Source organism: Neopsephotus bourkii, unplaced genomic scaffold (genome assembly GCF_033783945.1).
Source record: "Neopsephotus bourkii isolate Nb327-2 ecotype Australia unplaced genomic scaffold, CSIRO-AGI_Nbou_v1 NB_1479, whole genome shotgun sequence".
Taxonomy (NCBI): domain Eukaryota; kingdom Metazoa; phylum Chordata; class Aves; order Psittaciformes; family Psittacidae; genus Neopsephotus; species Neopsephotus bourkii.
The window spans coordinates 468,230-484,082 of NW_026901955.1; the positions used below are offsets into that span (position 1 = coordinate 468,230).

Consider the following 15,853-nt stretch of genomic DNA (forward strand, 5'->3'; position numbering starts at 1 on the left):
GACAGAGCGGCTGCGCTGGGGCCTCTCAGCCGCCGCTCCTCTATGGTTTGGCAGGCGCCCCCCAGTGGATAGGAGGTGTGTGTGATGCCGAGTGGGAGCGCAGAGCTCGGGGAACAACGGTACTACAAAACCATTATTAAACAACACTTTAATGGTGGACAACGGGGCAAGGAGGCGGGGATGGGCTCATATATTAACTCTGCAATAGCCTCTGTAAGGGACAGTGAAGGGCTGGGGGGGCACTCGCACGACAAAGGCTCCATGAGGGCACCCAAAGGCTCCATGGGGGGCTCCAGTGCCATCACAGACCCACGAGCAGAGAACACAGTACAGACACCAAGTGTGGCTACACGAGTCCTCCGGGCACGGCAAACAGACCCTTCCCGATGCGCATCCCTGTGCATCCCGGGGCCTGACGTGCAGAACGCTCGGGCTTTGCAAATAAATGCAAACACGTTCCCATAGAGCAGTCATTTTGGCAATAGTATTAGCAAGCAATATGCTTGGATATCCGATTTCCACTGGTGCCATCGCAAACTCTTCTTTGTTGGGCAACAAAAGGCCATTTGCAGCATTCTGGAAGAGAGAAACAGCAGCCTCAGGAGCAGGATCCACTCACGGGTGCCAATGAAGGGTTTTAAAGCAGCCATGCATGATACAGAAAATGACAAGAAATAAACCATGTCCCAGCACCTGGATGATGGGTACCCAGCTCCTACTCTCACTCAATGCTTCTGATCTTGTTTTTTAGCACAATACATTGCTTTTACATAGAAACTAGTTTTTAAGGGTCCTTTTTAATAAGAACCATGGAATGGTTTGGGTTGGAAGGGACCTTAAAGCTCATCCAGCTCCAACTGTGCCACAGGCAGAGGACACCTTCCACTGGAGCAGCTTGCTCCAAGCCCCTGTGTCCAACCTGGCCTTGAGCACTGCCACAAAGAGAAGAGAGATCTCATGTTTCAGCACAGGAGTTTGCTGCAAGGGAGATGGAAAATCATCCAACGCATCAATGGCCGCATCTGCAGCACAACCCCGGGCTGGCTGCTTCGGTTTCCAAGCCGACAGCACATGCGGCTGCTTTTAGCTCCCCTTCCACAGGCTCATGGCACGTCCCAGAAGGCAGCCGGGGAGCGGCTCGGCTCAGTTCTGCCTTTCCGCATGCTGTGTCAAGGCTCCCCACGGGGACACCCAGGAATGACTCTCCCAAGCGGCTGACTGTGCCTTTGCTGAAGTAATCCCGTTTCCAGCGCTCGGGAAAAGGCTTTCTGACAAAGAACCTCCCTTAGCAGCATTGTTCTGAGGAGCTAAAGCCAGCGTGAAGGAGATTGCGGGTGGAATGCGTGTGCCTGGAGCAGCCTGGCTAATCCATAGCACAGGAATCGCACAAGCAGGACCACAGGAGTTCACCCCATCCCAAACTGAAGCACAGGGTCTTACCTGGAAATCATTAATGTCCTTAGTGAGAGGATGATGTGTTCTGAGTCACCTGCAACAGCCCGGAAACACAGGGGTCAGCTTTTAGCCACCGGCTGCACCTCAACCCATCCCCACTGCATTCCCAGCAGGAAGATAAGGAATGTTCAGGGCCCAGAAAGCAGCAGGAGGGCAGGCAAGCAGCAGCCTCTCCCTTTACTGCTGTCCCCACTGCTGGACTGCTCTGCACTACACAGTGGTTATTAGCTGTCTTCAAGCACTGCTCTCTCCGTAGGGAGCCCCATAGTGTGTATTTGACACCTGAACACCATCACCCAGTATAAGACCTACCTATAACCTGTAAATCAGACAAGCCACCCCTCCCCGTGGCAGGCACGACCCACAGCAACAATAAGAGTTGTGGAACAAAGGGCAAGGTATAAAAGTGTCTTAAAGAGAATGAGGAGCACAAGATCCCGACGGGTGAACACAGAACCCCACAGCATCAAACCACACACGAGCAGCCCAGGAGGAGGTGGCAGAGATGAATGAGCAGGGCCTGAGGAGCACAAGACATACAGGACATCAACAGCCAAAGCACGGAGGGTGAGAGCAGCAAGGACAGCCCCATCATCCACATGGATTGAGGGAAGTGCAGGAACACTGCCCGCGGCTGCTGCGAGCCCGCAAATACCCATAAGAGGGAGCAAGGGACCAGGCCCACAGGATTAACCAAACCTCCAAGGGACAGGAGATGCTCTTACCTGCGGATGACCTTTCAGATTGGCTGGCGTTTTATAATCCCCCTTTAAAACCTATGGAAAAGAGAACATTGGAGTGACCCTCCTGGGATAGTGGCTCTACTAGCATCAGCAAGTGCACCTCATGAACTGTGTCCCATGTCCCAATGGACCTGAACCTGCTGAAGTACCCTGATGGGTGTTTGTCCTGCACGGGGGCAAAAGGTTTCCCCTGTCCTGACTGTGAGCAAAGACAGGGAGCAGCATCCTGCTGGGCAAGGGAACTGACACAAGCAATTCTCTGCTTCCTCCCTTAGCCTCGAGCAGGAGAGTATTTTGGTCTTTACCATTGTGCCAGTTCTCCAAATTCACCCTGAGAAGTACTGAACGGTCCCTGTCAGTGACCCAAAGAGCTCACCCCAATTACAAGCACTGTCATGGGGCTGCCAATTCCAGCCTCGGGGAGGAACCTGGTCCACCCCAAAGCACTAGAAACTCCCTGTGCTCCGTTCCTGCTGCCTGTGGCTCTGCAGCCTCTTCCTTCCAGCTCTGCTCCAGGACCAGGAGTCAATCCTCACAAAAAAACGGCTGCTTTTGCCCAGATGCTTCACGAGCCTCCACTCGCCCTCCTCCCGGGAGCAGGGAGTGGCTGGTGAGCTGTGGGCCACAGCACAGCCTGCAGCTGCACCCCGATAACATCATCCAGACGGCAACTCCCGGCCTGGGCTGGAGCGGGGCTGCAGCAGGGAGGGACAGAGGTCAGTATCGGCCACAACAGAAGAAACCACCCCCAACACCACAGCCCAGGGAGCAGCAGCAGCCGGAGCCGCGTCAGACTGCAGCCGTTTCAACATCATCCCATTGAACTGTGTGCCTGTGTTCCCGCATGAAGAAGCTGCTTCTTCCCTGCTCTTTCCTGACAGCTCAGCAGCCCCTTTGGCTCCAGAGGGCCCCGGTGTGCACAGCCCCCCGACACTCACTCTGTGCGTGTTGTTGACAACCAAGGGGTCGGGGTGGCCGTAGTTGGGGGGGTTGGCATAGGGGTCGTAGCCGAGCCTGGCCAGCATGGGTGCGATGTGGGCCATGTCCTGCAGCACATCCCCCGGGATGTGCCCGATCCACTTGGATAAGGCCTCCATGTTCACCGGCTTGATGACCTGGTCTGTTGATCGCTCTATCCTGGGGGAAACAGTAAAGGAATAAAACAAGACGCTAAGGTTGGATTTCACACACAGGCTGGGATCAGACACAACAGCCCTTGGCTGAGTTCACCAGTGCCCCACAGCCTGGGTCCCCTGTATGGGGGTCATCCCACACTGGGATTGGGGTGTGAAAGAGGAGCAGAACGCAGCAGAAGACAAGCACCTTGAGCCAGCCGGTGCTCTGGGGGAGCAAGGAGGGAGAATAAGGAGCACAAGATCCCAACGGTGAACACAGAACCCCACAGCATCAAACTACACCCAAGCAGCCCAGGAGGAGGTGGCAGAGATGAATGAGCAGGGCCTGAGGAGCACAAGACATCAACAGCCAAAGCAAGGAGGGAGTGCTGGGCTGTGCCTCTGCAGAGCAGGTATTGCTTTTACCCTGCAACACCAGCACCAAAGCTGGCAAGCTCTGCTGCTCACCCCTGAAAGCTCTTCATAAGCAGCAAAACTAATTGCTCTAAGAAGGTATTTGTGGAAGGGTGGAGAAAAGAGGCATTAAAGAGTTCGTGTTTCAGAACAAGCAGTTCCTGTCAAATTAGAGCCTAAAAACTCTGTGCTGCCAAGCTGGATTAATAAAATGGTCGCCTGCTCCTGAAAGCTGCTCTGTTAGCACTAAACCCCCTTCCTCAGGAACACAAAACCTTGTGCAGTAAAACCAGATGTGCTGCCACTTCTGCCCCTGGGAACCATGCCCAAACACAAGCAAAGCCCCTTTGCCCTCAGTTTTAGCCTTAACCTGCTCTGTGTAAGAAAACGCTGCTTGAAAAGCTGAGGCAGGAGCCGAGACACCCACTTGGACAGTGACACCCCACCGGGCTTCCCGATGAGCTCCTCGTGGTGCAGCACCGTGTCGCTCCAGGAGATGTCCAGGAACTTCATGATGGCGTGCATGGACTGCTCGGGGTGCAGCACCAGCTGCTCGTAGTAGACGGGCAGGCAGCGGGAGCGCCCGATCTCCAGGCACTGCGAGTACATCACCTCAATGGCTTTGTTCCACTTGGTCAGGCAGTCCCGGTAGCTGTTGAGGTCGAAGCCCGCGATGGTCACCTTCCGTGTGATCATGGAGTGGACGGAAGCGCGCCCGTCTCGAACCATCAGGAGGAACTTGGAATTGGGGAACAGCCTGGACAGGTACACAGAGGACTTCAGCGTGAAGGGGTCCTTGTTGCACAGATACCGCGCCGGCTCGCCGTGCTTGGCGATCACCTCCAGGATGAAGGCCTGCATAGCAGCGTCCAGGACCTGGTCCGTCACCCCCGCCTCATCCAAGCGCATCTTCTCCCTCCCCGACTTGGACCACGCCTGCCGCATGGCCAGCACACGCGGGATGATGCGGGTCTCCTCGCCGCAGCGCACCTCGGGGTGCGCGTCCAGCATGGCCCTCATCAGCGTGGTGCCGCTGCGCGGGACCCCACCGATGAATATCAGCGGCATCTCCTTGCTGTACCGGTACTCGACGTGGTTGGAGCCCATCATGACCAGCTCCTCACTCTCCGGTCTCATCAGCCTGTGCCTCCGCTCGCTCAGGACCTGCTGGCACTCCAGGACCTGCTGGCCGAGGTGCAGAGTCACCATCAGGGCGACCACCGAGCCCACCACCAGCAGCACCCTCCTCATGGTGACCCGCATCCTCTTCTGCTTGCACAGGCTGGTGACCACGCTTCAGCTCTCAGCTAGCAAGTGTTCATCCCAGCAGGCACCTGTAAGAGAAACAGTGTGGTCAGAGGAGCAGGATCTCAGCCCAGCCCCTATGGCACCTCAGCATCCAGGGACGCTGACACCATCCCAGGCTTTCATCACCTCTTCCACTTATCAGCAGCTTCCAGGCCAGGTGGCTTCTGAAGGAGTAATTAAAGTCTGTCTCGGAGCACACCCAAAGAGATTATTTCTGGACAGTCTGCACACCCAGAAACACGGGTTTGCTGCTGCAGCAAAACCATGGAGGGGCCATGCAGCCAGTCAGTCCTCAAAAGAACTCTTTACAGAGAACCCGTTCCATCCTAGATGAAGCCCCAACCCTCCCTGCAGCAATCCTGCCTTCCCAAGCCAGGCTCAGCACCATCTTCTCACTTCTCTCAGCATCTCCCTCCTCCCTCTGCTTTCTTCAGTTTCAGTGTGCTCTCACAGGGGAGCGGAAAGACAAAATAAGAGAAAACCAAGAGCACCTCATGCAAGTTTCAAGTGTCTGAGTCAGAAGCAGTCACCCGTTCGGACGAAACACTGCGAGAAACTAAACCACGTGAGCACGACACGGAGCCAGCGCTGAGCGCCCTTCCGCAGAGACTGACCTTACACAGAGCCCTGGAAGACCTCATCTGGCACCGAGAGCCTTTGTTCTGTGCCTCGCTGGGCTGCGCACGGGAAGCCACAGCTCCTCAAGCCGCTGCCCCGCTGCCTGCCCCAGGCCCCCGCCAGTGCTGGCACCGCTTCCCGCCCGCCCCCCGCTCCGCCTGTGCCGCAGGTTTTGCAATGCTGCCCTGGGCTCCCCATGGATTTCAAGCTCTTTGTGCTCCTGTGGCCGGGGCGGGCGCTGAGCGGAGCCCAGGAACGGGGTGTCCGTGCCCTTTCTTTTGCTGACAGGCCAAAAACAGCTTCAAAAGCGGCTTCTCCTCCGCTCAACTCCCTCCATGAAAGAGCACATTTAGAAGCAGATGGGGTGATGGCCCTTTGGGGCATGGAGCAGGCAGGAGAGCCAGCAGCCTCCCTGCCCCAGCCCTACCTGCCAGCACAGGCAGCACAGAACCATGCAGGTGCCCCAGGACTCGCTCCGTCCCCTTCCAGCCCTGACATCCTGCTCCATCTATCCAGAGTGGGAGAACGCCAGCTCCCCACCATCACCTGCTCTGTGTTATCCACTTCTGCTCATACCATCCATCACCATGACTCAGGTAATAGGCCTCTGTCCACTCAGGTACGTGTTTTCCTGTCCCAGCAGCAAAGGAACAGCATCACCAAAGTGATTTCTGTGGCTCCTTAGCAGCTCTGTGAACATCCTGTTAAACAGGATGCTGATTGCTTGGGTGACATACCGAGGTTAAACAGTCTCAAGCACATGCCCATATACAACACAAAAGTCAAAATGTCAAGTGCTGGTCCATCTGGTCCATGCTGGTCAGGTTGGACAGGGCTTGGAGCAAGCTGCTCTAGTGGAAGGTGTCCCTGCCTGTGGCAGGGGTTGGAACTGGATGGGCTTTAAGGTCCCTTCCAACCCAAACCAGGATGGGATTCTGTGATTTGTTTAGATGTAAATCAGAGGGAACAACAACAGCTCTGGCATCCTGGCAGCACCAAGCACAGAGTCAGACCAGTCAAAAGACAAGCACTGCTCTGCTCCTCCCCAGTCTTCATCTGTTTCAGTCATGGAAGTTTACTGAAACCTTCCCCCTAAAAACAACTGCAAATGCTGCAAGACCCATTCCAATGCCCAAGACCCATTCCAGTCCATGTAGCAGGGGCAGTCAGGATTTAAGGCCAACTGGAACAGTTACAGTCAAGCAGCCCAAGCCAGGCTGCCTCGCAGGGAAGCTCTGCAGTTCAAAAGGGAGGCTGGGAGCACAGAAGTGCTCTGTTCTCTGCACACTTCCAGGGAGCCTTTCCCACCAAGATGCTCCCAGCAGCCACGGGGGGGAACAAAGGGACCCACTCATTTTGCTGTGTGAGGCAGGACGCTGGATGGGAGCCGGTGGTACCAGCTCTGTGCCTACCAGCACAAAGCAATGAGTCCCTGGGGATCATCCTGCCCACTGGGGAGCCACAGCTCCCTCCATGGACTGGCCATGCCAACAGCATGGATGAGAAGCTCTGGCTCTGCTGTTAAACAGCAGGAAGGCAAAGAGGATGCTGCTGACGCTGGGGAGCAGAGCTTCACCCTCCTGCCCTGCTCCAGCTTCTCCCCATTGCTGCAGCACACACTGCTCCTGCTGCACAACAGCCCTGCTCTGCCTGCAGCACAGCAGCCATGGGCACTGGGATGGCTGAAGCAAATCAAAACCCCCAAGTGGGATCACGCAGGTCTACCTGAACAGGCTGAACAAGCATCCACGTGTGTGTCCATAAGAGTGCTCAGCACAGCCTGCGGAGCAACCACCAACAATCCCAATTATTTCCAACCCTTTTGTGCAATTCCCCACTAAGAATTCCCCAGAATTTATGGGTCCCGTTAGTCTGTGAGGAGAGGGATGACCAATTGCCTCCACAGCAGATTTCTGGTGGAAAACAGCACAGCACAATGAGGTGGCTCAGCTGTCTGATCAGATGACATTGTGGTCCTTCAGATGCCCCGGCTGCATCTGAGAGCCCTCCACTCCTGCAGGAATTAGAGAGCTCTCGGGGCTTCATCATGGCAGGGAAACCAGTGCAGCTGGTGATGGGGAGCAGAAATCACCGCACAGCAGCTAACTGAGGCCCTGAGTGCAGCAGGGAAAGGCAGGTATGGGAGCAGGGAGCATGGGGAAAATGGAGCCGGTGGGGAAGTGGAAGCAGAGCAGTGACAAACGAGCGCACAAGAGATCTGACAGGCACAAAGTCTTCCTCATTTCACATGTGGATGGGACATGAGTACAAACACGGCTTCAACCCTGGCTTGTCAGCTTGCAAAGGCAATACAATATTAACAAAGGCAATACAATATTGCAAAGGCAATGCAATATTAACAGGGCAGCAGTAGTGGGGTGGCAGATGTATGAAATATTCCCACAACCAGCACCACAAGGGAACCAGCTGCTCTGGGATGGACCATCCAAACACACTTACCTCTCCCCAGTAAGTCCATTTTGCTCTAGCCAAGCTTCATGCTGAAACACCGGTGGCCACAGAAACACCTAATGGGGAAGAAAAGGCACAATGTTGATTTATCACACACATCTGTGTGCGCTGATGGGTGATGTTCTCCTGCCCAGCACCTTCCCTTCGTGCCCACAGCCGCTCTGAGCGCAGGGGAAAGGGTGATCCCAGTGATCCCAGCTCATGGTCGGTGCTGGGACCCAGACACAGCACAGGCATGCCTTCAGCTTGGCATTGGCACTGCTTCACCGCGGCAGCATTCAGAGGGTTAAGGCAAAAGATGACATGGAGGGAAGTGGGAAAGCGGCTGCTCCTTTAGGAAGTGAAGCCTCCTGGAAGGGAGCAGCCTCAGGACAGCAGGAGCATCTGGGATGTTCAAAGCCCTGGGGACAACAGTCCGGACATGGCACATTTCCATCATATACAAGTGACCGGCGCAAGAGCCGGTCCCAGAGGAAGCAGCTCCAGCCTCGCCTGCTGCAGCTTTGGAACGAGTGCTAGAACTGGGCAGAAGTCAGACTATGAACAGAGCCCCAGAGCAGTGACAGCAAGAGGAGATGGGGCCCAGAGGACTCTCCAGGAACAGCAGGTCACAGGGATGCCAACCTCAGCACTCGGAGCTGCCAGGACCTCCCTGGCTCCAGCCCAAGGAGCAGAGCTCTCTCCAGCCTCACCACCCGCTGCAGATCCCTGCAGCACGGAACACAAGGATACGATGTCTGCACCCACAGGGACTGCACCCATGCTGGGATGAAGCAGGAGGGTTGGCACCCTGCTCCCAGTGTGTGCATGGGACCACAGGCTTGTCATGGGGCTGGGCTCTTCCCACAGCCAGCTCCCCCTGGATGCACGACAGCGTCCCGGCCTTGGAGGTTGTTTTTAGAACATTTCAAGCACGGACACTAATTGTTATTCCAGACACCCAAGTCTCCTCCTCCCCTGCCCGGCTGCCACTGAACACCACAAGGCCACTTCAGCACTAACTGGAAACCAGAGGGAAACTCCACCCAGCACAGGCTTCACCGGAGCTTATCCACAGTGCACGCATCACCCTCCTTCCCTGCAAGGCTTCCTGCTCGACACCATCCTGGCCTCCATCAGCCACGGGACTCCAGTCCCAAACAAGGCTGCAGTCTGCAGAGCAGCAGCTGCATCCCTGGATGCACTCCACCAGCACTGCAGTGATCTGGTGCATGGAGGTGAGGCGGTTTCACAGCCCAGCCCCGGACACGCTGCTCCGGAAACAGCTCCAGCTCTCCCCCATGCACACACACAAACACACGCTTGCAGACTTCCTGCCTGGCTGTGCAGTGTGCCATCAACTGCAGTGTGCAGTGTGCTATTGACCACAGTGCGCCATCGACTGCAGTGTGCAGTGTGCTATGGACCGCAGTGTGCCATCACCTGCAGTGTGCAGTGTGCTACCGACCACAGTGTGTCATCATCTGCAGTGTGCAGTGTGCTACTGACTGCAGTGTGCCATCACCTGCAGTGTGCTATTGACCGCAGTGTGCCATCACCTGCAGTGTGCAGTGTGCTATTGACCACAGTGTGCCATTGACTGCAATGTGCCATTGACTGCAGTGTGCCATCGATTGCAATGTGCCATCACCTGCAGTGTGCCACTGCCTGCAGTGTGCAGTGCGCCATCGCCTGCAGTGTGCCATCACCTGCAGTGTGCCACTGCCTGCAGTGTGCAGTGCGCCATCGCCTGCAGCGTGCCATCACCTGCAGTGTGCAGTGCACCGTCGACTGCAGTGTGCCATTGCCTGCAGTGCACCATTGCCTGTAGCTCCGTGGCCACTAGCAGCCAGCACAAACCCACTGCAGCTTCACCTCCTCCTTCACCTGCGGCTGTGCAATCAGTGCTGGGAGCAGCCCCATGTCAGTGGAGCCAGGGATCATCTGCAGGGATGAAGCAACATCTCAAGTCTGTTATGTTTGAGCAACGAAGTGTCACAAACAACCAAGAAAACCGGTTTCCACACGAAGCTCCAGATGATCAAATAAAAAGCCTTTTTCATTAAACCCTTCCCAGAAATGACTGCTGTTAACTGCAACTTCCCCAGAAGACGTAGGAGTGGCCTGGAAAACTTGAGCTCAAATCATTGGTGCTTCATAAAAGCTCGAGGAACTGCAGATGTCTCTGTGGTGGGACAGCAGCAGAAGCTGTGGTCAGCAAGAAATAACCCAACAGATCTACACTCACATCTCTGAAATCAGCAAAATCCAATGACTCAAGTGATGGTCTCCAGCTCATCCACACAATGAACAGAGCTCGCCTGAGGGTGCCCAGAAGCACTGTCACCTCCAAGGGCAGCAGCCGCGCTCCTCCTGGCCTCTCCCAGTGGCATCTTCTAATGTACCTTTCAAAGCTCCAATGCCTCTAAGCAGGATGGAGCTGCCCATGTCCCGAGGAGGCAGGGGCAAACTGGAGAGGGGTCAAATGAGCCCTCAGGGAGGAAAACCAGGAAGAGCTGGCAGGGCCCGAGGGGCAGGAAGGGAATAGCTGCTGGTACACAGACACTCGGGGTGTTTCTGCATCTCAGTCTCAGAGCAGCTGGAGCAAAAGCAGACCAACACATGTTAAAACACTCACCAGGAAACGGATGAGCATCCTGGGAAGCAGCGAGCACAGCACAAACACCGATTTCTGCTTGCTGCTGTGTGCCCATGGCTGAGGTTCACCCCAGCGTGACACCAGCCCTGGTGCACAACCCACAGCTCCTTGCTCATCCCCAGCATAAGGATGGATCCCAGCGGGATCATCCTGCAGGAGCAGGGTCCGACCCACCCCATGGTTTGCTGCCACCCCAAGTGATGCTGCAGTGCTCAGGAGCTCAGTGCAAACCCCTGCTGCAAGTGAGTGACAGCCCGAGGCTGAGAAGAGCCCACTCCTGCGTGTGTGAGATTGGCTGCTGGATGGCACCTACAGCGCTTCGAAGGAAGAAGCTGCTCTCAGCTCACCAAGGGGTGAGAACAGCAACATCGAGAGCAGAACAGCTTCTGCTTCTGAAAGCTAAAGATGCTCCAGCTTTGATAAAGCTAAACTGCAGGCCACAAATCCCGGTGATTCCAAGGGTGGCGAGACACTGGAACACGCTGCCCAGAGAAGCTGTGGCTGCCGCATCCCTGGCAGTGCTCAAGGCCAGATAGGACACAGGAGCTTGGAGCAAGCTGCTCCAGTGGAAGGGGTCCCTGCCCGTGGTAGGGGTTGGAGCTGGAGGAGCTTTAAGGTCGCTTCCAACACAAACCAGGCTGGGATTCTGTGATTCCTGCAGCCCAGAGGCCACTGGTGAGGGTCTTCCACTAAAGACCATTTTTCTCCCAAAGCACAATGGAGGGATATGTGGAATTTGTTCTTTCTGCTGAGTACCTACAGAAACCAACCAGTAGAATCTGATGCCCTGAGGACTGCAGCTTCAAACACCAGCTTTCAGGCAAGGCTGAGGTGGAATCCCTGAGCCACACAGCGTGTTCCCATTGCAGCACCCCAGGAGAGCTGGCCAGGGGCACACACACAGCGCGCCAGCTCGCTTTAACGGCTCTAAATCACATCAACAGACATTTCACAGCACAAATCTCCTGTTTGTTTATTGCCTCGGGGCTGTTATGATTAGAAAAACATTTTATTATCCTGCTTAATGCTACAGTATTCCTGAAACAATAAAAATCCCACCAATTTACAGCATCTTCTCCACCCCCCTCTCATTCCAAGCACAGCAATGGCATTTTATCGTCCGGCGATGGAAACCACAGCATTTCCAATGCCAACCTCTCTGCAGGGCAACTGCTTTTGTCTCAAACTGGCTTACTAATTATGAAACGCCTGAAGCGAAAGCTGCTGGCAGGAGACGGTGATGGAGGCACCCACTGTACCCACCGCATGCTGCAAAGCTCTGGTAAAGCCAGGAGGGAAGGGGCGCATCGTGTATCCCCCTGGATCAAGGAGCAGGGTTGGGAGGTGCAGCAGGGTGAGGGGATACAGGCAGGGAAGGGAGAATCCCCCCACACTGCTCTGTACCCCAAGGGATGGGTACCAGAGCTGGAGGGGTGTCTGTGACCCCAGTGATGGAGGGGGATCGGTGCAGTCTCCACTATCCCATAGGGGACAGAAGCTCAGTGCTTTAGGGTCACCTCAGCCTTTTCATCAGCCCACAGCTCCAACTCACAGCTTCAGCTCTTGTTAATTACTCTGCATCGCTGCCTCTGGGGATGAAGGCGCCCGCAGCCTCCGGGTTCATTCACCACGCTCAGTGCAGAGACAACTCTTCCCTCTCAAAAGCAAACAAAGATTCCCCGTGTGAATGTGGGTGGTCAGAGGCCAACAAGCAACAGGGAGAAAGAGAAGAGGAACTGCTACAAAAATCCCCAAGTTATCTTCAAAAGCAATATTTTCCCAATCCACACGCCAAACCCTGAGCCTCAACAAGCTCCATTCTTGCACGCACAAAGCCGGGATTTGCAAATAAAAGATTGTTTCTGCAAGAGAAACCCCAAAACCTCAAATTTGCTTAAGAAACAAAATCAAAGTATTTTATTTCCCCATGCAGCAGCACCAGCCATCCCCAGAGCTGCAGGCACAGCCTGAGGAGAGGGTGACGTGGATGGCTTCATGCCCTCGTGCAGCTCCACTGCCGACATCCCTGCTCCCATGGCTCCTAGTGTGGTGGGTACATGGCCCTGAGCATGGACCAGCCTCAGGATCTCCACCACGGCTCAGCACATCAGCTGCCACAAGAGCAGGCACTTGGTGTTTTCCCAAAGCCAGTCATTTTGGGGAGGGCACAGAGTGCTGCCCAGCACCAACTTCAACAACAGTGGATACGTGGCTTCCTGCTCGATATGGTGCAAAGCCCACGTGCGGGCACAGCCCCAGCGGGGACACGCAAGCCCTGGGGAAGCCATGGATGGCAGAACAGGAACCAGGTCCTTCCGAGACGCGCTGCTCTGTAACACAGATTACCCTGCACAGCACATCCGAGTGCTTCACGGCTCAGTTCCTGTCTGCAGAGCCCCGCTGCCGGCTCTGCTGCCGTTTACATCTGCAAGCGCTGGGCCACCGAGGGCTGCCTCTGCATGCAGCCCTTGCTCTGCCGCAGGACCCAGCACGGAGCAGGAACGAGAGCACTGGAAAACCCCAGCTGCTTCCCGCTGCCCCACTGCAGCAGCCCCGGAGCCAGAAACCCAGCAGTCAGTCCTCCATGGAGCAGTGCCTCGGGTGTGGATTCCCCATCTGCATTTGGGCTCACTCAGCAGGGAATGCACGATGGAACCAACCACTTGCTTCACTTCCGAGCACCATGCATTGAGCAAGCTCTGCTGCGGGTGCTGGCTCTCATCTGCAGACCCTGCAAGGATCTGCTCCTGGTGGGATCTCCTGCATGCTGCATGGCACCCATGGGCAGTGCTGCAGCCATGCTCCTGCCTGCACCCGCACGGTGAGACCAGTGCAGAAGGATGGGGATGGAAGAGAGGAAAAAGAAGCTTCATTCACCATTAGACAGGAGTCCTTGTCACGTGGAGGCAGACAAGGGTTTGGGAGAACTGCACTGACAAAAGGCTTCAAAATGGTACAAAACAAAGCAGGCAGATGACAACACAGCCTCACACTTGCTGCCTACACTCAGAGGGCTGTGAAATCCAAAGTGGAACGTGCTCTGCTGAGGCTTCCTAATGCTTCACAAATTCACCAGGAGATGCTTCTGTGCGGCACAAATAAGACCAACGGCCAAGTGGTTGTTTTCTCTCTCCAAAACATCCCCAAGAGTCGCTGCATTTCACGGCGTTCCAGCCATCCCGCACATCCCTCCGAGGCTCAGCTCAGCCCATCTGCAACACAAACTGCTTTTGGAAGGATCTTCTTAAAATAGCACGGAATTTGCCAATACCATTTGTAAAACCTCCAGGCAGAGGAGGCAGTGGCACTATCCTAGTGAACCGCATCCTGGAGAGACCCCACGGCAGCTCCTGCCTCTGCACCCCAGCCTGGGACATCCCACCAGTGCGGAGGGTGAGATTCCACCCGTATCCCCCTGCAGCACTGGCTCCAGGTGAGGTGGGAAGGACCTGCATGGCTCAGCCATGGCTGCAGGACATGGTGCTGCTCACCCTGAGCAAAGGGCCTCAGGCTGGATGCAGCACAGTGGTGGCTGCCCTGGCTTGGCTGACATGCCATCAGATATTGACGGATGGACCTGGCTCTCATGGCTGGGCCCAGGAGTGATGCTCCATGTTCCAGAGCAGCCAGCCACTGCTTCCCTATGGAACAGCGCTGCCCAAACACCCGCACAGGCACATAACTGAGCCACAGAGCACAGGAGGCTCAGTGCCCCCCACACCAACAGCACCCTGCAGGCAGCACAGCCCATCTGCTCCCACCGGGTGCCACACGCACGGGCTGCAGCTGGGCAGCATCACAAACCCACACCGAGGACACATCCGAACCTGCACTGGCTCTCACCAGGCTCCCCACGTGCGCGCTGCGGTGTTCCCAGAAAAGCAACGTCAAATTTGGAACCCTGTTAGCACAAATCACTTCAATCCCTCCACTCGCCCTCGCTCGGCTCCTGAGCATGAGCACGGCCCAGCTGTGCTTTGGGGAAGATGCATGAGGGGGGTTCAAGCTGTGAGGTGTGTTCTGGACAGAGCCCACACGTGCAAACAAACACAGCAAGGGACGGGACAAAGCCTCACGCGATGCAAACCACGTCCTTCCCGTGGAAGGCTGCAGCCCAGCAGGGATGGTGATGCTGGCCATGAGTCCTCGAGCGTGCTGCAGGCACAGCATGGATCTCACATCCCCACCATGCAGCACCTGGGCACGGCAGGGACAGCATCGGTGCTTTGGGTGGGCTGAGGCACTGACACGGCCATACAGGAGCCCCGCCGAGGGACACACGTTGCAGACCCCAGCAGAAGCTGCTGCACAAACCTGGGCTAGAAGTTGAGGCTGATGCTGAATAAGACCCACAGGAGCAGCCGCTCACCCAGCGCTCACTTGCCCGGGAGGCCCGGAGGGATGCACAGACAGTCCCAGCCCGTGGGTGCCTCCCAATGGGCAATGTGCCTGAGCCTGCTCCAGCACCACTGTCCTGTGAGGCAACACACAGGGGCTGGGGCTGGGGCTGGGGCTGGGCTCCCAAAGGGGCGCAGGGGACACTGAGGGTGAGGAGAGCACGCCGGAAGGCAGGAGTGAGGGGGGAATGCTGGTACAGGGAGCACCCAGCACCTGCACTGCATGCTGTGCACGCTGAGCTATACTCCCCATGCTCTGCACTGCACCGCACGCATCCTGCACCGCACCGAGCACCCTGCACTGTGCCGCACGATGAGCACCAAGCGCCCTGCGCGGCCCTCCACACACCCCGAGCTGAGCGGCACGAACCCCGCACCGAGCACCCCGCACCCAGCACTCCGCACCGCGCCCCGCTCGCCGCTGCCACCCCCCCCAGCGCCGCGCACCTTGGCACCCACCGAGCTCCGGGCTCCCCGCGCCCGCACCGCCCGCTGCCGAGCGCCGCTCCCGGCCGCCCCTGTCACCTGCACCCGGCGGGAGCGGCGGAGCACACGGCCCCGGAGCCAGCGGCGGAGCAGCCCGAGCCGTCCCCCGCCGTGCCCCCCCCCTTTCCTCCGCTCCGCTCCACTCACCGGGACAGGGACCGGGGCCGCCGCCGGCCCGGAGCGGCGCGAGACGCGGCGACGTCACGC

General features: G+C 56.8%; 1 protein-coding gene across 2 annotated transcripts; it reads right to left on the reverse strand.

Moving 5' to 3' along the window:
* Window positions 1-123: 123 nt before the first annotated feature.
* On the reverse strand, window positions 124-15,821 carry TPST2 (tyrosylprotein sulfotransferase 2). Of its 2 annotated transcripts, XM_061369227.1 has the most exons (7): window positions 9,992-10,326; window positions 8,114-8,181; window positions 4,155-5,061; window positions 3,137-3,335; window positions 2,181-2,231; window positions 1,441-1,489; window positions 124-576 (listed from the first exon to the last, which is right to left on the reverse strand). In XM_061369227.1, the coding sequence occupies exons 3-6, from the start codon at window positions 4,988-4,990 to the stop codon at window positions 1,460-1,462; spliced, it is 1,116 nt and encodes a 371-aa protein (XP_061225211.1). In that variant the 5' UTR covers window positions 4,991-5,061; window positions 8,114-8,181; window positions 9,992-10,326; the 3' UTR covers window positions 124-576; window positions 1,441-1,459. The 2 variants fall into 2 exon arrangements, with proteins under 2 accessions (XP_061225211.1, XP_061225210.1); XM_061369226.1 differs by lacking the exons at window positions 124-576; window positions 9,992-10,326 and adding an exon at window positions 15,800-15,821 and having other exon boundaries at window positions 935-1,489.
* Between the last annotated feature and the right edge of the window lie 32 nt (window positions 15,822-15,853).